The sequence below is a fragment of the Nelumbo lutea genome, chromosome 4 (assembly GCF_056320005.1).
Source record: "Nelumbo lutea isolate HS-2025 chromosome 4, American lotus-T2T, whole genome shotgun sequence".
NCBI classification, from domain to species: domain Eukaryota; kingdom Viridiplantae; phylum Streptophyta; class Magnoliopsida; order Proteales; family Nelumbonaceae; genus Nelumbo; species Nelumbo lutea.
The window spans coordinates 50,544,018-50,570,387 of NC_142687.1; the positions used below are offsets into that span (position 1 = coordinate 50,544,018).

The window sequence follows — 26,370 nt, forward strand, 5'->3', positions numbered from 1 at the left end:
TCAAAACCAATGCCAATTGCTCATCAATCAAAGAAAGGACTAGAGGCCATCTTCGATCGATCATTTCCCTCGATACCTCATAATTCATTCAGATGATAATCAGCCCATTTGAGCCTTTCATCTAAACCTTTATCTAACAAAACCTACAAGTTTCCAAAGATGCTTGAATCAAAAGGGAAAATCAAAGGGTAAAAAAAGAGGAAAAAAGGAAAGAAAAAGCATGAAAAAAGCATAAAAATAGGGCAAAAAGAAATAGGGGCAAATTCACTAAAGGGCCCCAAGAGTAATAATTCTCCCTTGAAGGATCAATTGGGGGCAAGCTTAACATGTATTTCATTTCATAAGTCATACATAGAATCAAGAGATGATGGGAGGCCATGTATCAATCATTTTACCTTATCCTTGATTCACTAACCAATCTTCTGAACCTCTTTTTTGACAAAATGCCAGTCTCAAGAGGCAAAGTGCAATTTTGAAGAAAAAATAGAAAAAAAAAAACTGGGGCAGTTAAGCTAAACATCTATTTCCATTTGCATCCTAACCCCACCTCATTCTTCACCCCAACAAAAGTCCTCTTGGATCAAAAAAGATGTATGGCTCATGGCAATGAAAGACATCAAAAGCATTTCTTATCTAAAGGGAATAAAAAAAGGGAGGATAAAAGTAAAAGAAGAAAAGCCAAAAAAAGTGTTGAAAGCCCCATTTTCCAATTCAAGCATCTGAACCCTATGTCAAAAGAATATTTGAGCCTTCCGTCTTTTGATTCTGAACCATATCGTAAGCCATGTTTCGTCCCATGTAATAAGACCTCATCGATCTTTGAGAGGTTAGCCAGTAAGCCTTTTTTCGTTGTCAATGATGGAATCAAGTACAGACACCTAAAGGTTAAAAAAAAAAAAGAGAAGGATAAGTTAAACCTGGAAACAACAAACAGAGTAAAAAAGAGCAAAAAAAAAAAAAAAACAAAAACAAACAAAGACAAAACAACAACAAAAAAGAGAATGATACATTCCAAACCTAGGGAAATCATATCAAAGTACAAGAAGTTCGATTCAGTAAATCGTGAAGATTCAATTTCTGCACGGAAGGGGCAACCACTCTTGCTCGAATATATCTCAAAATGAATTTTCAATTAGCATCTAACATATATAAGACACATCTCTAAAACCAATAGTGTTTTTAGCATCAAATCTCATACCCCATTAAGGGTAGGCGGGCTCTTTTGAGTGTCATTATTTTGTCAGGAGTAAGTTCTAGCCATCCACTTAATCCTTATTTGATTTGAAAAAAATGAAAAGCTCAATCACATCTCTTTTCCTTTCATTCAAACCATCAAAAAATACATTCTAAAGCATCCAAAAATCTTTTCCAAATCATCCAAAAGTTTTCCCGAAAACCCATAATCATCCAAAAGTCTTCTATTCCAATCATCTAAGAATTTTTATAGAAATTTCTTTCATTATCCAAAAATCTTTTATCAAAATTTCTTTCACCCAAAATTTTTGCATGCACCTAATCTAAGTTATTTGCATCATCTATCTAAATCCAATGTTACCTAACAATCTTTTCTTTCATAGTCTTTCTGTGCTAGTTGCTTTCATCTAAGTTGTCCAAATCCAAAAGTCATCAATCATCCGACTTTCTTTAAAATAAATAATTCAAAATTTATAAAAATCTATCAAAATTCATCAAAAATTTTGGTTAGTGTGATCCGCCTTCGGGCATAATTGAATACCCATCGAAATTCATTGAAATCTCTCACTTCGTTCGATCTGCCTTTGGGCATAATTGAATACCATCGAAATTCATCAAAATCTCTCGATTCATGCGATCCGCCTTCGGGCATAATCAAGTACCCATCGGAATTCATTAAAATCTCTCGCTTTATGAGATCCACCTTCGGGCATAATCGAATAAGGCTGTAACTTGGGTCGGGTTGGCACATACCCAACCTGAAAAAGTTGGGTTGGGTTGATGATCCGATTAGGGTTAGGATTGAAATTCATGAACCTGACTTTACTTCGAGTTGGGTTCGGGTTGACCCCTTAGGCAACTCGACTCAACCCGAACCCGACTCTATAGTACATGGAATATGAAAATATATGTTATATGTAATGTATAACATACATTGATGTGTTTAGAGGCATGATATTTGTATAGCCCCCATCACATAGTATCATGTATTTCTTTTAAGATAATCACTTATGTTTTTTGAAAATTTTATTCATCTCTTTTATGTCGTTTGCTGCCCATAAAAGGTCTATCGTAAGTCATAACTCATAATAAACTATAGTCATTTCTAACACTTGTTTTTTTGAATTTTGTACCGAAAGAATGAAAAAAATCAACAAACAAATACGAATGAAACATAGGATTAATATATGTAGTGAAAGTTGAGTTAAGATCTAAAATCGAGAAATTCTATGAGGTTTTAAGGGATGGGAAGAAGGTTAGGTTGGGCCCAACCCAACCTAAAATTGACTTCGGGTTGGGTTAGGGTTGAAGGAATTTAGTTAGGGTAGGGTTTGGTTGGTCGGGTTGGGTTAGGGTTAGAGCTGGGGGTTTATAACTTAGGGTTGGCCTCAACTCGACTTAACCCGGTCCGACTTGCAACCCTATAATCGAATATTCATCAAAATCTTTCACTTCGTGTGACCCTCGCTTTGTACGATCTGCCTTCGGGCATAATGAAAAGCCACCAAAATTCTTCAAAATATTTTGTTTCGTGTGACCCTTGCTTTGTGTGATCCGCCTTCGGGCATAATTGAATACCCATCGAAATTCATCAAAATATTTCACTTCGTACGATCCTCGCTTCATGCGATCCGCCTTCGAGTATAATAAAATACCCATTGAAATTCATCAAAACTTTCGCTTGGTGCAACCCTCTTTTCGTGCGATCTGCCTTCAGGCCTAATCGAATACCCATCAAAATTCATCAAATTCATTCGCTTTGTGTGGCCCTTGTTTCATGCGATTCGCCTTTAGGAATAATTGAATACCCATCAAAATTCATTGGAATCTTTTGTTTTCTGTGATCCGCTTTTAGGCATAATCAAATGCTTATCCAAATTCATCAAAAACCTTCACTTCGTACAACCCTTGGTTCGTTTGATCCGCGTTCATGAACAATCAAATATCCATCAAAATTCATCAAAATCCCTTGCTTCGTGCGATCCTCCTTCAGGCATAATACCCATCAAAATTCATTAAAAACTTTCCCTTTGTGCGTCCCCCACTTCGTTCATCAGCCTACGGGCATAATCAAATACCCATTGGAATTCATCGAAATCTCTCGCTTTGTGCGATCCGCAGTCGGGCATAATCAAATACCCTTCCAAAATCATTAGAAACTTTTATTTTGTGCAATTCGCCTTCGGACATCATTGAATACCCATCAAAATTAATCAAAATCTTTCGTTTCGTGCGAATCGCCTTAAGGCATAATTGAATACCGATCAAAATTCATCGAAATCTCTTGCTTTGTATGATCCGCCTTCAAGCATAATCAAATACCCATCAAAATTTATAAAAAAAAATTTCAATCTGTGCGGCCCTCGCTTCATGCATCCGCCTTTGGACATAATCAAATGCCCATCCAATTTCATAAAAAAACTTTTGCTTCGTGCGATCTGCCTTCTAGCATAATCGAATACCCTTCAAAATTCATTGAAATCTCTTAGTTCATGTGATCTGCATTCGGACATAATCAAATACTCATCCCAATTCATCAAAACCTTTTGCTTCGTGCGACCCTTATTTCGTGCGATACGCTTTCGGGCGTAATCAAATACCCATCGAAATTCATCAAAATGTTTTTTCTCTTCGTGCGATTTGCTTCGGGCATAATCAAATACCCATTGAAATTCATCAAAATCTCAACTTCAAATAAAAAATAAATCAAAATCTATATTAAATTAGTAAACTTCCGTCAAATATTTTCAAAAATTAAAACCCATAAAAATTTAGATAAAAAATCAAAATTCATAAATCATATAATGAATCAAAAATTCAAATCAAAAGTCAAAATCCATCAAATATTCAAATCAAGTAACCAGTTTCAAAAATCAAAACCGATAAAAATTCAAATCAAAAGTCCAACTCCATCAAATATTCAAAAAAAATAACCTGTTAAAAAAATCAAACCCATAAAAATTTAAATCAAAAGCTAAAGTCCATTTAAATCAAATTACTAAAACTCACAAAAATTAAAATATTTAAATTAAATAACTAATTTAAAATTTTAAAATCCATGAAATTTCAAATCAAAATTCAGAATCCATTAAATATTTAAATCAAAATCAAGACCTGCAAAAAATTCAAATTAAAAACCCAAATCCATATTAACTTGTATAAATTCCATCAAACATTTTCAAGCTTTAAGATCAATTATCAAAAACCTAAATTCGTAAGAACTCAACAGTCTTTCAAATCAAAATTTATAGGCTTTCATCAAATCATCAATTCAAATGTGAAATGTTGCAACATAAAAAGGTCAAACCCATACTAACTCAACCTATAAGCATCCATCAAATAAAAAATTTGAAATCCATAAAAATAATAAAAAAAACTTAAGAAGCTTCGTCCCATACTAAAACATATCAAATAATTCAAATCATCAATCACTAATGCAAGCATTAATAGAAAATCAAACATCAACTAAGGCTAGCTATTTTTGGGATGGCACCAATATGTTTTTATCGTGTTTGTTTGGCAATTGCAATTGCCTTCCAAAGCTTGGAATGGTACATCACTTTCCAAGCAAAGGCTTACACTACATCAACTTCAACCTTGACTAAAATTTCAGCAGCGAAATCTCCTCATCCAAACCCGTGACCCTCAAAAGATCTCCATGTTCTTTCTTTTTCTTTATTGTTCGGCAACTTGCTATCTCAAACAAAGAGGGGCAGCTGTCAGCACCCAATTTTTGCCCGGTCCCTCACCCTTCCTCTTCATACCCTCCTCTTAGACCCTAGAAACTTGGAAACACAACCAGATTAACTTGAGAATTTCCATAACCCGAAATACTCTCCTTTGACACAACCTGCATGACAAATAAGAACCTTGAGATCAATATCAACGTCCGATCAGACATCATCCCCATACTTGAAAACTATAACTTAGTTACACATTAGTTTTCATGACTAAACTGCAAGGATCCATCATTTATCACGCCAACTTCCTTTCAACTCCTCCAAAATCAAATCCATCATATCCATTACCTCAAGACCACTAGGAAACAATCAACTAGAGAATCTCAACACAAATCTACAACAACTAATCGCATAAACATCAAAATCCCATTCTGATGGCCCTGAACAATTACCAAGATCGACCATATCTTTCTCGGATTAGAGCCATCCACTTGACTCCTCAACTTAATCCATGCCTACCTACCAAATTGTAGCTCAAAATTCCTCGTTTGACCTCCCATCAAGCCTAAATTATATTTCAATAAATCTCATTAATTAAAACTTACCATCCGTCATCCCAACTTCATGACCAATTAAACCTTATCATTGTATTCGGAGAACGTCAAATTTCATGACCAAACCCCTCCATTTAACCGTTGAAAAATTAAGATTCCATTTTGAACCCTCTAATTGATTGGAAAACCATAAGCAAATACCATGATTTGAACTAAATCACTTAATCTACACCTCTTATCAAAGATCTATCACTTCCATTATTTTAGGACGTTCAAAAATTCCAACCCACCAAATTTCATGCCAAGCTTCCCTCGTTTGACCCTTCATCAAACAAAGATTATATTTCTCTAATTTTTATTAAATCGAACTTGTTAGCCATAGATCTTAATCATCCCAACCCTATTTGACCAATCAGAAATCACCAGTATGTTCAGAGACCCAAAAAAACCCTATCATGTCAGATTTCACGTCCTAATTCATCTGTTTGGCCATTAAACTAGAAAGATACCTAAGACCTGATAATATCGCTTCAAAATCGGTTTTAGGAGAAATTGAAAGCATGTTCCTCCAGATTTAGGAAAATTCCTGCAACCATTTCTATTTTTCTTCGTTAGAGATCGAGCCTAAACAACTCCTGTATTGGGTTATTAAAGCAGTTTGGAGAAAGGGGTGCTTAATTCCTTCCCTCTTCCAATCCTTGGGGTCCAAAATATCTCAGTTGTATGCCTTTTCCATAGAGAACGGATTCACAATCAAAGACTTAAATCGAATTTTTGAAATATGAAAATAAGGGCCCATTTCCTCTAAAAAATGGGTGGTGACTCCATCCTTTTAAGTCGACCATGAATTTCTTGGAGCTCACAACAAGATCTTCTTTTCAATTGAGAAGTAAGTTAATAGTAAAGGGTGCTTTTTTGAGTTTGGACGAACTGATGGGAGACGGTAGGAGACATGTTATTTGTTTGCCAGAAGGGTGGAATAGATATGGCTGGTCCCGAGTTGCTAAGGTGTTGTAGGAGTTTGCAAAAAGATGTTGGTTAAAAAGTTGTTACATTTACAAGTACTAGATAGTCAAAAGGAAAGCCTTGATTTAATGTCAAGGTAATGCATTATCTATGCTATATATTAAAACAATGTTGTACACGTAAGCAATTTTAGAGCGGGGTAACTTATTCCCTTTCAAAGCTTGGAGCATGGGAATCTCTCCTTTTTTCACCCCAAGTAACTAGACCCATAGCATATCATGATTTTAGGAATCTAACCTAATATATCAGGAAACCAGTCCCAATATAATAGGAAATCTTTCCATCTTTCAAACTCTCTTCTCTCAAAATTATAATTTCCTTCATTTTTTTGTCTCCTTTTAATTTTGAAAAAATCCCCTTCATATATGCAAACGTGTAGAGCCACATCCCTCTACTAATGAGTAGTTAATAAGCTAAAGTTTCTCCCACTATCCCTTCTCTAAGGTTCCTTTCGTAGTAGTGCTGTTCCTTGAACATTGGACTTGAAATCCAAACATAGGGGGATGTAACTGAAACGCTAGTGAGGATAAAAAAGGGAAGGCATGTATCTTGACCAGTATACATTAGTCTAGGTAGCATGGAACCCATCAAGTTCAAAGAGGGTTTTTTGTGTCCCACACGGAACCCAGTAGACATTTATCCACGTGGCAGCCTCTGCGGCCACCTTATCTCTCTAGTCAGATCAGCACCATGCGGGATAGATAAGTGCAACCAAGAAGTGTCCCGCATGGTTGGGGAAGTTAACTCCATCGGGGAAGAGGAGTCATCCCAAAGACCTCGGCGGGTAACCTCATCCTGACAACCCCGGAAGCCTCATCCGAGTATATCACGGACCTCCAGTTATAAATAGGTAATCTCTGCTTTGGGTAAGGGACTTTTGGACTTTGATACCTCTGTTTTAACTCTTCTACTCGGACCAGCACTATTCTTACCTACTTGGCCTGACCACCTATCCTTCCATTCAACTGATTTGAGCATCGGTGTGTCTACCCAATGAATATATCTTTGGGCCTCTGACTTTCCTTCTTGGTTATAGATCCCAATACACGAATTCGTCCTTCCACCTCAGCATCGTCCAATTGACAGGATTATCTGATTGCATCCTCAGTATGGAATACCTAAGATCGGACAGCATCAGGTTTATGTACATATGATTGAAATCAACTTTGTCCAAAGATCAAGTCAATGCCATAATTGGATGATACCATTTGTTTCATCCTTTAGATTTGATTGTTGGTTCTAGGCAGTGATACAATCATGCTTTTCAAGGGGTAAGATGTATCAAAGTACCTGTCATTGTTTGTTCTATAAAATTGGTTATATTTGTTCTGTACTTGCTTCTCATAGAATTAGTACATCAAAAAGAGTAATTTTGTATCCACCATTACTAAGGGTAGTATAGGCTGACGAAGCTCTAGTGCACAACCATTTAGGCTCGGAGGAAACGAATTCCATGGAGGGGCAGTTCTGTATGATTTTTTTTTTTTTTAATTTTTCATCAATTTTTGTATTATTCTTTTTCTAATTCTTCCTATATGTCTGTAGCTGGAATGGGTGTTTGCCATGAAAACAGAAATGGGAGAGAGCTTCAACGGTCAACAAACTAATGGAAGTTCTAAGGGAGATGGTCTGTCAATGATTTTTCTTAGGTATATTAAAAACACCACTATCACAATTGGAATTTTACAAAGTCAAGTAAGTGGCATTTTCAAGTGGATTTTGGACGATGATACTGAGATTAGGCATACATACTCACGAGTCATAACTCATCACAAGGGAGGGAGAGAGAGGGAGAGAAGAGGAAGGACTGGCTTTAGATGTGACCCAAGTTGGTGTTAGAGATTATTAGTCAAGTAAACGGATTTCAAGAAACACGTTGTGGGTGGATAACAAAAAACACAATATAACTGAGTTTTGTATGACCCATTTTCGAATTACCCATATTGTTACATGTCTCTTAGATATTCTCTAATTTATATTTTGGGATGTCAATGGGTTGACTTCAGCACAAGTTTGCTTCACCCCTAACTTGATCCTCCGGTATTGCAACATGGACTGACTTGACCTGAGTTAATAATATCTAAGTTCCAAATCTGACCCCATCCTTTAAATTGTACTTTTTTTATAACAAATTTTGAAAACCTAAAAGCCATTAATTTATATTGAAATTTGGTTTATAGGTTTTAAGGTGTCACTTGTTCCATCATTGAAAGAAGAAAACTCAAAATAAACATGAAAAAGAAATCCTATACTTTGAGGTTATGAATTTAGAAGCCATCAAATTACAAGAATACCCTATTTATGTGTAGGGGTCGGGTCAAGATGACAATGATCTTGGATTGGATTTTGGATGTTTTGACCCAGAACCATTTCCGCATCCACATTTTTTTCATTTTCAATTTTAATAATAATAATAATAATAATAATAATAATAATAATAATAATAATAATAATAATAATAATAATAATGTGTTTTAAAAACCGACCTGGAGGCCGAACGGTTCAAAACGTGCCACGTCAACACATGTATGTGTATAAGTATATATATACTTATACACATATGTGTGTATATACACGTGTATAAATATATATTTTAGCAATAAATAATGTAAAAATATGTTTTAGATATGTTATATGTATTATTTTATATTTAATTTATGTTTTTTTAATTCAATTTTTATTTTTTATTTATAAAAAATATTAAAATTGCAATTTGAAGCCAAAAAAGGGTTCTTTTGCAAAAATAGCGGGGCAAGGCGTCTATGGAACCTTGGGATGCATAGATCTCGATAAGTTACCCAAAATCAAAAATAAAAAAATCACCCCAATTGGACATCGGAGTGCAAAGTTTTGGCATCCAAAAGTTTTGCATGCATTGAGTGTGCAACCTGTGACCCAGTCACTAGGTCGAATGGATCAATGGTTGAACTGACTGGGTCGGGTGGTTCTTGACCAAATCAACGGTTTTTAACCGCCTAACTAGTCTTGATTTAATAGACCCAGAATCCTGATCGGGTGACAGTTCTAACGGTTCGACCAATTGGGTCAACGATGAAATGAAAACATTGATAATAATAATAATAATAATAATAATAATAATAATCTAAGCCTAGATGGTCGGACATGCATGCTTATATCCGTACGTGTCGATACTTGCATGATTTTTTCCATGCATCATTCCATATATATATAAATAATATAGGCCACATCAAATGTCCTCTCCTTGTTCGGTTACCCCAATGGAACCATTCTAGAGGGGTGAAAGATTCCCTCTAGAAGCACATAGAGTTGCCTTCTACCATGGCAAACTCCAATTTTTTTTGCCTAGAAAATTAGCAATCTAATCTATCACGATTCACAGTCGTGACAAACCAGAAACATGACCGATTTTGTTGCCCATTTACTATCCTTTCTAAGTCTATTCTTCATGTTCCTTCCCATCTTTCCCCTATCCCTGTTTCCGGAGCCGAAACCGCCCTCATTCCTCACAGGTAACTCACTTTTTCTACACTGTTTTCTTCTCTCCAATTTCCTAAAGTTAAGTCAATGTTTCAGTTGAATAAGTTTTATCACTTTTCATTGGATTTATTTCGATTTCCTTGGAATGGCTTGCACTTGCATCTCACTTTTTCATTGGATTGGCTCTCAGTTGCATCATTAAAACAGGTATGCTCAGAATTTTTCTCCCTTTTTTTTTCTCCCACTTGCATCTCTTTTTAGCTCTATTATGTTCCTTTTTTAATTTTGGTTAATAACAATAGATGAATAGTCAAAAACTATGCAAAATTAGAGGGCAAATAAACTTAAACTTCATTCCACTTACCTATTCAGGAAAGCAAAAGCGAAATCACTCCACCATTTTCCATTCTAGAAAACAATCCGCCCGATTTCTGTGTATGCCCTCGACCTATAGAATCGAACACCACTCTTCCAGGCACTTGAACTTGATTGAAAGACCAAGGCTGTGTTTTGGTTCTGTGGGCGTTTATTGAAAAAATGCCGCCACATCAGTGCCATATAGGCGTTGGTGTTTATTGCATATGAAGCAAAATGAAACAACTGTTTGGACTGTGTTTGGTTCCGTAGCTGTTTATTGAAAAAACACCGCCACATCAACACCACATAAGCGTTGGCGTTTATTGCATATGAAGCAAAATGAAACAACTGTTTGGTTTCACCATTTATCAAAAAAATGGTAGAAAACTGAAACACTTTGATTTTTGTGCATGGGACATTTGGGGAAATGCCAAATTCTTGTTTCCCCCAAAGTAAAGTCCAACAAAAAAACAAAAACAGGAAACGTTTAAAGTGAAAAGGTATATATAAACGTTTAAAGTGAAAAAGTACAAATAAACAACCTAACCATAAATGCCCACGGAACCATACACATACTAAGTTTCAACGTTTGTCAAATAAATGGTAGAAAACTGAAATACTTTGATTTTTATGTATGAAACATTTGGGGAAATGTCAAATTCTTGTTTCCCCCAATGCCCCAACGTTTCTTGAAACCAAATGCTGATGCAACACACTTTAATGGGTATTAATTTGAGGTGGAGTGTAAAAAACGTTTAAAGTGAAGCCCAACCAAACAACAAAAACAGTAAACATTTAAAGTAAAAGACATTTAAAGTGAAAAGGTATAAATAAACATTTAAAGTGAAAAAGTACAAATAAACAGCCTATCCATAAACGCTCACGAAACCAAACACATACCAAATATCTGATTTTTGTAGCAGGTTTCTTTGTCTCTCTTGGCAGGAATCTCTAAAACCGGGTAAAGGAGAAAACTCTTCGATCGGGTATTGGTCGAGTTTGTAACATCCTACCTGATGTTACCCAAAATATATTACAAGTATTTCCATAATAATACTTAGTGAAATATCCAATTTTTGTAGTTTTAGTTAATTTATTAAAAGAAATTAAAATATCCAATATTACAAAAATTTGTCAAAAAAATTAGGAAATTATCAATATTTTCAGAAATTATTCACTTACCAATTAGTGTTAATAATTATTGTTACTAGTAATTAACAGTAATTACTATCAATAATTAGCCGTTATTACTGTTAATAATTATCTACTATTTAATAAAAAATAATTATCTACTGTTATTTCACTAAGTATATATATAATATGTGTGTGTGTGTGTGTGTGTAAATACATAGTTTATCAATAAATAGTGTATAATTATGTTTTACATATAATATATGTATTATTTTATATTTTTAATTGTTTATTAAAAATATTAAAAATTATGATTTGAGCCAAAAAAAGAGTTTTTTTTTTTCGCAAAAAATAGCAGGCCACATAGATTTCGAAGTTACCCAAACTCAAAAAAAAAAAAAAAAAAAAAAAAAGAATCACCTCAATCAAACATTGGAGTGCAAAGTTATGAACTTTGAAAGTTTGATCATACATTAAGAATGCAACCCGCATCCTAGTAACCAGATTGAACAAGTCAATAGTTGAGCCATTTGGGGCAAACGTTTTCTGAGGGTGGGTTTTAATAAAACCGGACCCGAAATCAAGGTGGGGTGATGGTTTAGACGATTCAACCGACTAAGTCAATGATGGGTTAAAAACATTGTTAACAATTCGGGTCAGTTTACAAATAGCCAAAGCAAAACTAACTCAACCTAGTCGGGTTGGGAAATTGCTAAACTGAAGTTGGCCAGAGATACTAGAAAGAGATCAACTCGGGTTGAGTTGGGTCGGGTTGGTTGGTTTGGTCGGTTTCATCAGTTTGATGAACAACCCTATTGAAATTAATTATTCTTATTTTTGTATTGCAAAAAATTATTAAAAATAATTTGTGTACATATTGTATTTATTGTATTTTTGTTACATTTTATTAAAGACTAATTTATTGATTAATATTTATTGCCACCTAACATGGCTTATCTCCCTTTTCTCTCTCCTTTTTATTAGGAAACTAACTATCACCCACTTTCTCATAAATTATCTCAAACTATCTCTAATTCCTATTTATCTCCTAAATTATCTTTTCCTATGTATCCTCTCCCCCACTTTTCATCTCTATCTATATAAAGAAAGTTTCAATTAGAAAAATTAACACTCATTTAATTATTATAATGAAATTATGTAATAACTATAAAACATTTATTAGAAACAAAAAATAATAAATTTAAAATATGAAATAATATTTATATTATTAATAATTTTATATTTTTATAAAATTCATAATGAAATTATGTAATAACAATATAAATTATAATTTTATGGATTATTCAATTAAATTATATTTGAAATATAAAATATTAATATAACTAAATAATATTTGAAAAACAGAAATAAAATTTATTTAAGTGTTATTCAAATAATAAAAATTAAAATTAAAAAATATTATTTAAATATTTCAACAAATAATATTTTAAATAACAAAATATTTAATATTATGTAATAACTGAAATAATATTTAAATAACAAAAAATTTAAATATTGTACTTATTATTTAAATATTTCTTTAATTAAATATTTAACATAACTAAATTTTAAATAGTTAAAATAAAAATTATGTAATTATAGTATAAATTCTAATTTTATGGATTATTAAACTTAATAAATAATTAATAATTTAAAAATTAAATAATGGTATTATTTAAATAATTAAATATTATTGTAAATAACTAATTTTTAAATACTCTATATATAAAAAAACTAAATGATACCTTATATGTTATTTCAAAAACAAAAAAATACATTAAATAATAAAATTATGTTATTACTTTAAAAAATATCAACTTTACAAAAGTAATTATAATATATTTAATAATATTTTATAATAAAAATATAAAATATAAATAAATTTTAAAAATAACTAACTAATATTATAAATAAATAATTTTTAAATATTCGAAATATCATCGACATTAATACGAAATTATGTAATAATCTTACAAAATTTGTCAAAAACACAAAATTAATCATAATAGATTGAATAATATTCGACAATAAGAATTTTGTTTTTGTTATTAATATATATTAAGTAATTGTGCATTTTCACTATAAAATTTTAATAAATATTGGAGATTTAGCTATTGTTATTTGTTAGAGATTATGCTATCAATTTAGCTTAAATTAGGAGTGTTTACTAGGTAGTTAAATTCAGTTGCTAATTGCTTGGCCAACCAAACTGGTCTGGTCGGGTTGAGGAGTTAATTACTCAAAACTAATCGGCCATTAGTGAAAATCAACCAACTCGAGTTGTATTATTCAATGTTTTAAAAAACAGCCTAGAGACCAACTTACTTTTGCATTTGGGTCGCTGTCACCGATTCAATTGTCTAGGTCGAATGGGTTAGACCATTCCATGTTAACACAACTATATATTTAACTTTCACTTAACAAAGTTCGTGCATCGCACGGGTCCCCACTAGACCTAATACCAAGGTAACGTGACAATTCGAACGGTTCAACCAATCGGGTTAATGGTGGGTTGAAAACATTGGTATCGATTTCGGTCAATTTTCAGTTTGGTTGGTTAGTTCAAAAGATTTAAACTTAAAAATTAAATTTGGAAATTTAATTATATTTAAAATATTACATTAATTGATATTATTAAAAGAATAAAATGGCCAAACCAAAACTAACCCAACTTGATCAGGTTGAAAAATTGCTGAACCGAAGCCGACTACAAATACTTAAAAGTGATCAACTGACCAACTCGGGAGAAATTGTGTCAATTTGATTAATTTCATTGGTTTAATGAACAACACTAATTGAAATTAATTCTCGTTACTTTTGTATTAAAAAAGTTGTTAAAAATAATATATAAAATATAAAATTATAAATAATTATTAGATATTTGAAATTAAAATATAAAATAATTATCTAATCTTATTTATTTTTATCATTTAAAGTCCATGCACCGCACGAGTTCCCGCTATTCGTTGCCCGTAGTACTAGCATAAATGCATGAAGAAACTCGTATCTTCTCGCATGTGTTGCAAGAGAAGGCATTATAGAATTTGCCACGGAAAAGGAGAGTAACATGATTTTAACCACACTGGATATTTTACCCACAAACCGTTCATCCATACGTGACACTCACATTACTGCCGTGTAATGAGAACATATCTCCATAAATGACATGGGAGATATTCTCAATGCACGGTATTTTAACATCAGTTTTCTTTATAAAAATTCTCTTCCCTTTCGATAACAACAAAAGAAAAATCATGAAAAAAAGGGAAAAGCCTTCCGGCATATTTTCAATGAAAAGTGTTGTGACAAAACAGTCCATGCAAATATGCATGTTTTTCAAAATAGGACCGGACTAAACAGACTGGAAAAACTGGAAACTGATTTGGTGACTGATTTTATTTTTCCCTAAAATCGAATCTTTCTTAAAAAATGTTGATTTTAGTCAGCAAATCGCTGATTCGAGCGATTAACCGTTCAAACCGGGAACCAAACCCCTAACCGGTTTATTCTCTAGGTTGATTTTCAAAACCTTGCAAATATGTATATACTTGTATATATACATACACTATAAGATTTGCGTGTTTGGATATTATCAATGAAGTTATATTCTGTATTAATTTTTTGTTCGAAAAAATTAGAACAAAAAAAAAAGACTTTAGAAACATAATCATGCATGCATGATCATATTATCACTTGCCTACATGGAATATAATTTATTCAATTTCATAAAACATTGCTAAATTTAATCCATTACAATCATTCACCTATTGGTGATTTTTCTAAACGTTATAATAAACATTACATTAATGAAAATATTCTGATAAAAGGAAAACCTTCAAAATTAAAAAAAAAAATAAAAAATAAAAACAACAGATGACTAGCATGCACGGTATTTCAAACACAATTTGAAGACATTAAGATACGACCGTAAGATTCGTTCGTAGCTCGGACTCATCTCGCCTACAAAGAGTCACCTTCAACCCATATTTCATGTACATTGTCAATGCCAACTTTGGCACTACTGGATGATTCTCCACCACCTTCACATGATAACGGTAAATGATCGAAGCAGCTGCGAATTTCATCTGATAGTAAGCAAAATCCTTCCCCAAGCATAGCCTAGGCCCACCATTGAAAGCTGTGAACTTGTAAGCTGATTCGCTCATGAATCGTCCATCTCTCAGCCATCTCTCAGGCTTGAACTCCCTGCAGTCCTTCCCCCATATGCTCTCCATTCTTCCCATTGCATAAATGGCATAGATTACCTTCGTCCCTTTCTTTAGTTTTGTCCCATCAGGGAAAACCTCGTCTTCAATAACCTGGTAATTAATAAAGAAGATAAAAATAAAAAATTTATGCATGTTTATAGATGAGATCTCAAGCTTACTGTGAAATTTAGGTTGCTTTTGGATGGGTTTTAGAATTTGTGATTTTAAAGAAGACCAGAAGCACAAAGTTTGGGGCTTAATACCCATTAGGGAGGGCTGAAGCTTTGGTTAAACTGCTTTGGATGAGCCACTAAAAGGAGCTTCAATGCACTAAAAATTGTTTTGGCATTAGATTGTTTTGTTTTTATTAAAAGTAACTCTCACTAGGCGGTGCGACTTGGGCGGGTCCAACCCTAGCTCAACTTGACCCAACCTGAGTTTTTTACATGGGTTGGGGCTGGATAGCCTGAGCCCGCCCGACCCAACCCAAGCCAACCTGAAAAATATATGTATAGATGTATTATATTTATCTAAAATACCTTTTTTTAATTTGTTTGTATGTATGAATATGTATAAAATATTAAATGAAATTTATACATATTTTCAATTAATTTTACTTTTAAATTGGACTATAAAGTCCAGTAATAAATACATAAAACAAATTTGACCAATCTGCCCAAGTCCGACTAACCCAACTTAGCCCAACATGAATTGTATTGGATTAAGTTCAGCTAGGGCCTGAATTTATATACTTGAGCTTAACCTCAGTTGGGCCAGGCCTGAGCCCGAGGTTTGAACCTTTAGGTTGGTCCTCGGCTGACCTTCAAGCCAACCCAACACGCCCCAGTTGTCCCTAACTATTACCAAACGCTCACAACACTATTTGTGGCCCAAATTAAGCTCAAAAACAATATCTTATCCAAATGGATCACTTGCCGTTTAATTGGATGCAATGGGCTGGTAGTAATCTATGGGCTGTTGTCAGCCTAGTTCTTTGACAATCCAACCCTGCAAAGTTCCAATTTATGAAACTCCATGCTACAATAACATGTAAATAATCCTATAAACTAAATGTAAAATGCTAATATGAATCCTGATACTTGTATGCTTTAGCACATCCACTAACAAACTCATGTGATGCCAAGAAAACAAGTGAATAGAGAATAAACCCTTAATTTGGTTTCAAACTTAAGTCATGGATCTCTTTTCTTGTAAGTTGTAATGATTTCCTGTGGCCATGTTTCTGAAAATAAATATATTTTATAATTAGTTAAACATTGACTTCTCATAGTCCTTGATATGCGTATATGATAATAAACTTTTTCGATCATACATAACTTATGGACAAGCACAATTATTTAATTATATATGTATTCATATATAAATTCCTAAACAAATATACGGATATTTAGCAAGTATAATATAATCAACACATGGAGCAAGCAAGTGACTCATTGACTCATTACCTCCTTGTGATCCACCGGCACGGAAGGGTACAGCCTTAGGGCCTCTGACAGAGCGGCTTGCAAATAATCCATCTTCTTCACTTCATCTGGCCTGAGCACTAGAGGACCATTGCTCTCCCCTTTGTCAGAATTGACCCTTTGTCGGACTATGCAGCAAATCTCCTTCAGGATTTGTTGTTCCACTGCTGGATGCCGATCAAGCAGCCAGAAGAACCAACTCAATGCCACCGACGAAGTATCTCTTCCGGCAAGAATGAAGTTTACACAGATATCCCGCAAGAACTTATCTGAGAATGGCTTTCCGTCCTCATCTTTCAAACCCATGAAGACGCTTAAAAGATCTGATTTCACCCTCTTCTCATTAGAATCCAAAGACAGCTCCTTCTTTCTGGTACGAATGACCTCCTCCGCGAACTGGTCGACTTGCCTTATGGATCGCCTGAGCTTCCTCTCGATGCCTAAATCAAGATATCGCATTATCTTCCAAAGAGTTATTGGTGTTATGAAGCGAATCACCGTCGCCTCTGTAGCATCCTCGAAAGCTCGAGCAAATGGGATTTCTGGTAAACCAGGCCTGAGACACCCAGGGTCAACTCCGAAGGCTATCATGCAGACATTATCGAATGTAAGCCTCAGAAGTACGTCCTGTAGGTCGATGGGGACGGACTGTCTGATTGAATCTTCCAACACAGGCAGAAGACGTGAGTGAACAAGCTCGACCAGTGACTCGCTGGTCATGTTACGGAACTCAGCCGAGTGGAACTCAATGCTTGCAGTCTTCCTCTGGCGACGCCAAGGATCGTCATCAACGTTGAAGATCCCGTCGCCGAGGAGGTCACGGACGGTGGTCCGGAAGAAGCCACCTTTCGGAAAACTGGCGAACTTGGTCTTCAGAAGGTGCTCCAGGTTGCGAGGGTCAGCGGTGACGACGCAGTTGACACTGGTAAGCCAAGGACCCCTGAACGTAAAGGTACCATTCTGGCGGTTCAGGACACCGGAGATCCATTCGTATATGTCTGCACGTAGAGCAAGAAGCAAAGAAGGTAACATTCCAAAGAAGGGCCAAATGGGCAAACCATGTCGTTTCTCTTGCCTGAGAGAGCGTATGGCTGCAAAAACAATGAGAGCAACGAAGAGCTCTATTGCTTGGATCTCTGGCAAGAGGAATAGATGCTTAGAAATGAAATCTGAAGGGAGTTTGACGGATGTGATGTTGAGTGTCAAAATCGAGTTTCTAAGTAGTTGAAACGCCCAAATGCATTGGGAGATGGGCAGTGGGTGTGACGGATAACCTAAAGCACCACGGCAGTTTCTACATGAAGCCTAGCGCTCTATATAGCATAAATTATACGAATAAACAAATGGTTTACGGCTTGGACTAGCTTACGCATGTTAGGTGCTGACCCTTAATTAAACTCTACCGGAAAACCACATATTCAAGTAATTTGTTTTTTATGGTCCAGTTTTATTTCTTTTTAACCTTCTTTAATTTTTTAAAAGCTTCATTTGATTGATCGCAGGTAAGGGTGGATTTGAGCCCAACTTCAACGATTCGAGAGTTGAGCTTGAGCGGAGTTCTGCTTGGCTCTGTTTGAGCTCGACTATAAATTAAGTTTTTTTTTTTAAATAAAAATTATATGTATAATTTTTTTTTTACTTTTTAGACAAAAAATTAAGAATTATAAAAAATATTTAATATTATACATAAAAAAATATATAATAAAAATTAATTATAAAAATATATAATTGTTAGCATCAAATTTTTGTTCGGTTCCTTCTTTTATCCATCTCTTACATTTCAGATGCCTGATCGGACAACGCCAGCCATTTTAAAACATGTCAAAACCCTAAGAAACCAAATTTTAGCCTAAATGCCCATAAATCCACTGTTAAATCTACATGATTCCCTTTTGATGGTCTTGATTATGCCACATCACAATACTTGATCCCCGACCAAACTCCATCACATGAAACAAAATCCTTAAACAATCAATCACATAAAATTTCAACCCTAAATTCTTGGATTTAGCCAATCATTCATCAGAGATTCCATTTTGACGCATATAACATTACGACGCTCCTCAAACCTAAAACCCATGATATGTAAATATCTAACACGATCAAACCCTTCCAAGAGCCTCATAAGCTCAATCCATACCTACCCACCGAATTTAATCCAGAAATTCACTTGTTTGACTCAACATTAAGCTTTGATTTCGCTTTGACGAATCTTATTGATCAAAAGCTCACCTGTCATGAATCTCCAACATCTAAAACTTATTTGACCAATAAGACCCTGCCACCATGTTCAAAGGCCCAAAAAACCCCTACTCGTCAAATTTCACGTCCTAATTCACCCGCTTGACCGTTAAATTAGAAAGGCGTTATTTCGAGGCACCAAATTGAATCACCACATTAGTTGTCCAACCTAGGATCTCAAGGCGGGGGACTAATGTTAACTCCTTACTTAACCCCATTAAAACACCTGGACCAATGAATTTGAGCCTAATAGGCTTAAAAAGCTCAAAATACCAAACAGACCCCCACTTAAAACTAAGAAAGGACAAAACCTCATTTAAACGTTCATCAAATTTACGTTTTTTGCCACCATTAGCCCTAAATACGGGGCTTCAATGTCTGGCACGCCCCAATCCCTCATTGGTTGCACGAAATCCATAAGAAGCATCCCAAACTCGAGGAAATTTGTTGCACAAAGAAGGAATAATCAACTACAAGCCCTTCTCTTTCAAAATCTTTGCTTATTTCAGTGGAAGAGCTTTGTTGAATCACAAACACTATAACTGGACGAATTTCTGACCCATCTACCTCCCTTTCCTCTATAAATAGAGGCCTAACTCGAGGTTGGGGAGAGAGGGCAATCTCCCAACTTCTATGATACACCTATTCTGCTTGAAATCTTGAAATTCTTGAAGCCAAGCTCAAGCCTCATCCCTATTTTCGAAACTTAACACCAGAAACGCTCAGCCAGTTTTGTGCCTTGCTCAAGTTTCGTTTGAAGTCCTTTCAACTACAAGAAAGTTTGTTTCAAGGTTGTACACAAGAGGTAAGCCTCTCATTCCACAATTTCTTTGCTTTTAAATTAGTTTCAGATTGCTTAAAGTCATAAAATCCTGGGAAACTTGCATTCCTGGCTTCCTCCAGATTAAGAAAAAGAGGTAGAGATGCGATGGTCTTAGAGAAACCAATACTTAAGACCCGATAACATCACCTCAAATCAATTCTGAGCGAAGTTGGGAACGTTTTTGCTATATTTCAGGAGCTTTGAGCAATCTTGTTAATTGGTGTTTTGCTAGAATTTGAGCCTAAACTGCTACCGTTTTGGGCTGCTATAGCAGCTTGGAGAGAAGGCCGCCTAATACCTTCCCCCTCCCAATCCTTTGAATCCAAAATCTCTCAGTCAGGTGCATTCCTTGGCGAAGAACAAAGTCACTATCAAGGCAAGTAAATCGTTTTTCGAATGTAAAAATGATGACTCATTTCCTCTAAAGAATGGGTGGCGATTCTATCTCTTTGAGCTGGCCATGAGCTTCCCAGAGCTCATAATAATATTATAATATATAATACTATATATACAAAATAATTATAAAAATTATTTACTATTATACATACATATATATGTATGTATGTATGTATATATTAAAAACAATTTATTTAATACTAGGCTCACGAGCCTCACGAGTCAAGCTTCATTGGGCTCGAGCTTGACTTAATTAGCAAATGAGCCTACATATTGGGCTCAAATTCAGCTTGAAGCTTGATTTAAACTAAGCCGAGCCGAGCTCAAAAAGCTCGTGAAAGGCTTGGCTCATGGCCACCCCTAATTGTAGGTAAGGGTTGATCTTCCTGGAAAACATCTACCTTGGCTCAATATTTTGACGAAAATTCCTTCCAATTGTACATCAATGGTGGTTCCATTAAAGAAGTTACCACTCGAGTTTTTTCATTTGACTTTCCTTTTATTTAAAAATTTCCAAGTAGTAGATCCAATGAATGTCCACCACCCGTTTTTTGCATTGGTGGTCTTCCCATGTGTGATACTTAATATTGAGTAGCCAACTATAGTGTGTAACAATAAGATTTAGGGTAAACTGCTAAAACTCCCCCTGATGTTTCTTGCCATTGCTGAAAATTCACCTAAAGTTTGGTAATTGCAATCACCTTCCTTGAACTTTTTGACGTAGTTGCAAGTAGATCCCCTTGATTAAAATCCTCTAATAAGAGGTATGACGATGTCCAAAATACCCATGCACTTACTATTGAGGCTGGTATTTGCTTTTTTACATAAAAAATAATACAAACTGAACAAAAAAAAAGAGTTTAAAGCTACACCTTTACCTTTTATTGATATGAAGGAAAATTTGGAAAATAAATCAATGAGGGCACCTTTAGTTCAATTTTGCACCACACTACAATTTAAAGTGTTCTCTCTCTTTCTATGATGTTTCATTGTTGGATCCATCAATTAGATGTCCATAATGCATTCTTACATGAACACTTTTCTGAGGATGTATATAGTATTAGTTGCAAGGATTTATTAACCCTTTGAAGCCCAATCATGTCTATTATCTTCACAAAAGCCTCCATGGCTTAAAAAAGGACACTTGGGCTTGGTTTTTGCACTTGGCCACCTTCCTACTGTCCCTTGAATTTAGATGCTTTATTTCTCACTACAAAAAAATAGGTTTATGCCGGCGGTCTCATGACCGTTGACAAATCTGTACAAAACTGCCGGCCTAGGTGGCATCAATTTGGGCTCTTAAATTAAGTATTGCTGGCGGCTTGTCAGAATTGCCGGCTTATCCTTTATTATACTGGCAGTCATAAACCGTTGTTAAAGTAAAAAAATTAAATAAATAATTTTTAAATATATTATAAATACTGACATTACAAACCGCTGGTACAAGTAAAAGCAGACCACCAGCATGATTTTCAATTTACATGTGTGTCGGCAGTGTGTAAAGCACCGGTATAGACACAAGGACTGCCTATGTAGGTTTTGTTAAAAAAAATCCATAGTATTTTAGGTGGCGGTCGGAACCGCTGGCTTTAGTTTTGTCAAAAATTGGCATGCTCCTTCAGCCGATGGTCCAGACCGCCGGCCTAAATTTTGCAAAAAATTGTCCTGCTCCTTTTAGCGGTGGCCTGAACCGCCGGCTTAGACCATATCTAAGTCGCCATTTTAAGCCTTATGTATAGCTACGCCGGTGATTAGATAACCGCCGGCTTTGATCAATATTTTTTTATATTATATTATTTTCAATAGTTTTGTATATCTACACTTTATTGATTCCCCACTATAATACAAACTTAATACACAACTTAAATAAAAGTTTAAATGTAAAACTCAATCTATTAATATAAAGATTGATCATTATAATATCGAAAACAAATTGTTCAAATACAATTTATTGATCTATGACAATTTATTGTTCCTTTGATCTCTGACTGTTACTGTCTTCTTCCCCTGATCTTTGGCTTCTACAACCTTCTTCCTCGTATTGTTCATCTTGCTAGAATAATTGGAATGTTTCAGGGCAATCATCTGATCTGGGTTGAGTCTGATGAGAGTGTAGTTTGATGAGATTGCAATCAGTGGAGCACATGCCTTGATGTCGTAGGCTTCTCTGTAGGGAGAAATATGGTCTTAACCTGCATGACCAAAATCAAGAAATGCCACCTTAGATCAGAAAAATGAGGCAATAAGTATGACTACAATTGGAAGCTGTAAGCCTCCTGTGTAAAGCACAATATCTGTGCACAGTTCCCAAGCAGCAGTAAAGCGGCCAACATCTTTACCTGAATCTGAGTAGCCAACCATGACCTATCAACAATAACATTGTAAGTTTCACTAGCACTAGGACTTGACAAACAGAATCACGATGCCTTACTGAACGTCATCTTCCCAGCAACATTTTGTATATTGATGCACCCATAGCCTCAAAGTGTCAAAAGTTAAAGACAGCAGACATTCATGACTAACTACATGACTACTACACAGGCCTTGGAGAAAAGTGAAAGGGGAATGGAGAGAATGAGGGCATAAAAATTGGATTAATTGAATTCTAAACGAAATTTGAAATGGCTATAAACACAGTAGCTTCAGAATAGAGGGCTTGCACATCAGAAAATTGCATTTCCTAAGTGCATTCCCAGCAAACCTTTCCGCCATACACGAGGCATCACTTTGCAGGCATACTGAAAAAAGGTTAGAAAATGTAACAAATCACCAGATTCTCACTACAATGAGAAAGCCAAGTGAACATGACCTCATCCTGCAACACTATAAAGACCACAAACAAGTGCATAGGAATTGCCTTCGAATGGCATCCGGTTCTCCATATGTTGATATAGCAAAAATACAATAATGCAACCAAATGTCCACGGAATATGTGATAGCCACAACTGCTCACTCATATACCTCCACAACTTTCTCAATAGAACTCAGACGCCCCTTATGATTAGCATATTTCTTCCAGTAAAATAACACAAAGGGAACTCTGCTAAGAAAGTATCATAGACTTTCCATATTTTTTATATGTCATCCTGCATACAATGAAAAATTATTTGTCTTAGACCTGCTAGAAACAAAAAGATTCTTGAAATGCAAATTCACTTCCAATGATACCATTAGAAACTAACATATTGTGTTGAGATCCCCCTTGGTAAGAAATTTCATCATGGCCTCCTCCTGTCTCTAATGTCATTAAATTGAACTTTTGATGGCTACAGTTTGCAAAAAACCAAAAAATTTGGGAATATATGCGTTCAAAGATTGTGATAGAGGCATCATACTAGCATTGTTGTTTGGACCCATTTCAACAATGGAAGAACTGATTACATTCCTACCAGGGATGTGAGCTAAACCCCCAAGTTATAAGAATTTAGTGGGGAAAGGGGATTAATGCAACAGTGGGATGGCTAAAAAAAAAGACAGTTACAGGGGGGAATAACTGAGCATGTCCTTACCTTTTCAAGTCTGACCAAAAGGTGAAAGAATAAACAACAAAGGGGGAATAACTCAATTCATGGAAGAAGCATGCAGACATAAGAGATCAACTAACACCACTCTCCCCTATGAGTCATCATTAAATGCCTCCTTTATGTCAAAGTTTTGGCACAGATTAGCTCCGCCCATGTTCGACTTTCAGTTTAAGCTAGATCTGAGTGTTCTAGGGAGGAATTAAGTATCTTTGTAAGCTCTGTCATGAAGCCATCTTCAATTGTTAGATTACTTTCAGCATATCTTTTGTAATCATATTTTCTCAAATTTCTTTATCAATAGTTTTCCTTTTTTTTTTTGAATTATTTGGATAATTTGATCAAACTCATTCTAAAGAGAAGAACCCCAACTCTCCAAATTGCCGGCATACCAATATCAAGTTAAATTAGAAAATGAAGCAGGGATTTTCTTTTGAGGGAACCAAGTTAAATAAGAAAATGAAATAGGAAGTATAGAAAGTAGGGTTTGGACAGAAATGGGGCAGGAAGTATGAAAAAGAATGAAATGTATACAAACAAATCTAGTAGGCAAATCTAGCAGGCAAGTAGATTAATAAGAAATCCCTATAGCAGTTCCTAATACACCACAATTGAAGATCTTTTCAATCAGCATTTTTAGTGTATCATCCTAATAGAAAATCTTGCCAGTTAGAGTTTTGAAGTAGCACTCAACTTTTTCCCTAACCAATCTTTTGATGCTTCCTAGATCAACCAAATTGGCCCAATTCCTAAACAAAACCTGCATTACTTTCATAAGCTGGCAAATATAGAATCAAACATTGTTTGTTTCCTTTATTTTAATTCTGCTTACTAGCTTGGACTAATCTCTAATTTTGTCAGATTTTTCAGGGTATATAATTTAACCAGCCTCCTCCCCCCCCCCCCCCCACCAAAAAAAAAAAAAAAAAAAAAGAGAGGGACCATTAGGCTATATTCAACCCTTTCTCTAACTAGCAGCCCCCCAAGACACACTCTAGTGGTTTCCTTCTTAGCATAATAAGATGGCAACTAAAGGAAAGAGAAATCAGATTAACCTATCTCGATGTTGGTATTACTTTAAATAGTATTTAAACCAAAAACATTATTTTCTTCTTCAGTCTCCTAAAGAAAATAAAAGTTCTGAGTGTGGTACTCATGACAACTTGGGATCATTCTGCACCCCCAAAAGAATGTCATTAAACTGTATTCTTGCTGCTCCCAAGACCCTGCATGGGAAATTTGACACCTGTACATTTATACTTTTCCAAATATCATATCGAACTCAATTTACATAGAACATATCCAGTTTACATAGAACATATCCAGTTTCTTGATGCAACATGCAGTGAAGAAGAAAATATGAAGTTTTTAATGCTCAATGAAGCATGTGAAATAAACTTGTTATATGCCTCAAGTTAGATGTGGGAACCTAGTAAACATGTTACTTGCAACTCCAATCAGGATTAATGGCAAGTTATCCAATTGACACCTGGTGAGACACCTATGCAGGCATCTTTGGGTACTGGGCTGGGAAATTTGACACCTAGTGCATTGGGCTGCTCCCCAGATCCAACTGCAGCAGTAAATGTGAAAAAGGTCATCAAAAAGAGTTTTATTAATAGTGACTCTGGGAAATTTGACAGTGCCCAATATAAGAGTCAAGTTCTTGAACATATCACCAAATTTAAATCCTTCAGTGTCCAAACCCGAGGCAGACAGAGCTGCTATACAAGCATAAGGCCCAGGGATAGGAATAACAGGAATTTTCTCATTTATACATAGCTTTACCTGCACCAAGTAGAATAATTTATTTTCAGAAAATTATTCACAATAAATGAACTTTCCAAGTTCTAATTTCACTCATTAACTAACACGTAAGACATTGCAAGATCCAACAAAAAATATAAGAGTGTAGTGCAAGCAATTTCAAGTTTGTACTGCAATATTACCTTGAAGAAATTTAGAACCTAACAGATACTCACCACTTCTGTACCAGGGTCACTGATACTTGGTGACCCGGCATCACTAAGTAGTGCCACGACATCACCCTGTTGCAACCTCCTCAATATTGTTTTTTCTCATTGAAATTCATTGAATTTATGATAACTCAACTGAAAACCTAAAGACTGCTATTAGAAGAAATTCAAAAGAAAACTATCATTGCATTCGACATGAGATAAAGCCCACCAAAAGAAAACTATCCGACATGTTATACAATACTTAAGTTTAACCCCGGGCTTAGTAGTTTTTTGCCATCAATCCCTATTTTAATTAAATGAAAGGTGAAAGTGCAACT

At 35.0% G+C, this 26,370-nt stretch overlaps 1 protein-coding gene across 1 annotated transcript; it reads right to left on the bottom strand.

The window, feature by feature from the left end:
• Nucleotides 1-15,094: 15,094 nt before the first annotated feature.
• LOC148855691 (cytochrome P450 86B1-like) lies at nucleotides 15,095-26,097 on the bottom strand. The gene is made up of 8 exons (XM_088984943.1): nucleotides 26,068-26,097; nucleotides 25,754-25,862; nucleotides 25,564-25,647; nucleotides 23,255-23,291; nucleotides 22,810-22,917; nucleotides 22,549-22,720; nucleotides 17,076-18,398; nucleotides 15,095-15,720 (listed from the first exon to the last, which is right to left on the bottom strand). The coding sequence occupies exons 1-8, from the start codon at nucleotides 26,095-26,097 to the stop codon at nucleotides 15,316-15,318; spliced, it is 2,268 nt and encodes a 755-aa protein (XP_088841069.1). The 3' UTR covers nucleotides 15,095-15,315.
• Between the last annotated feature and the right edge of the window lie 273 nt (nucleotides 26,098-26,370).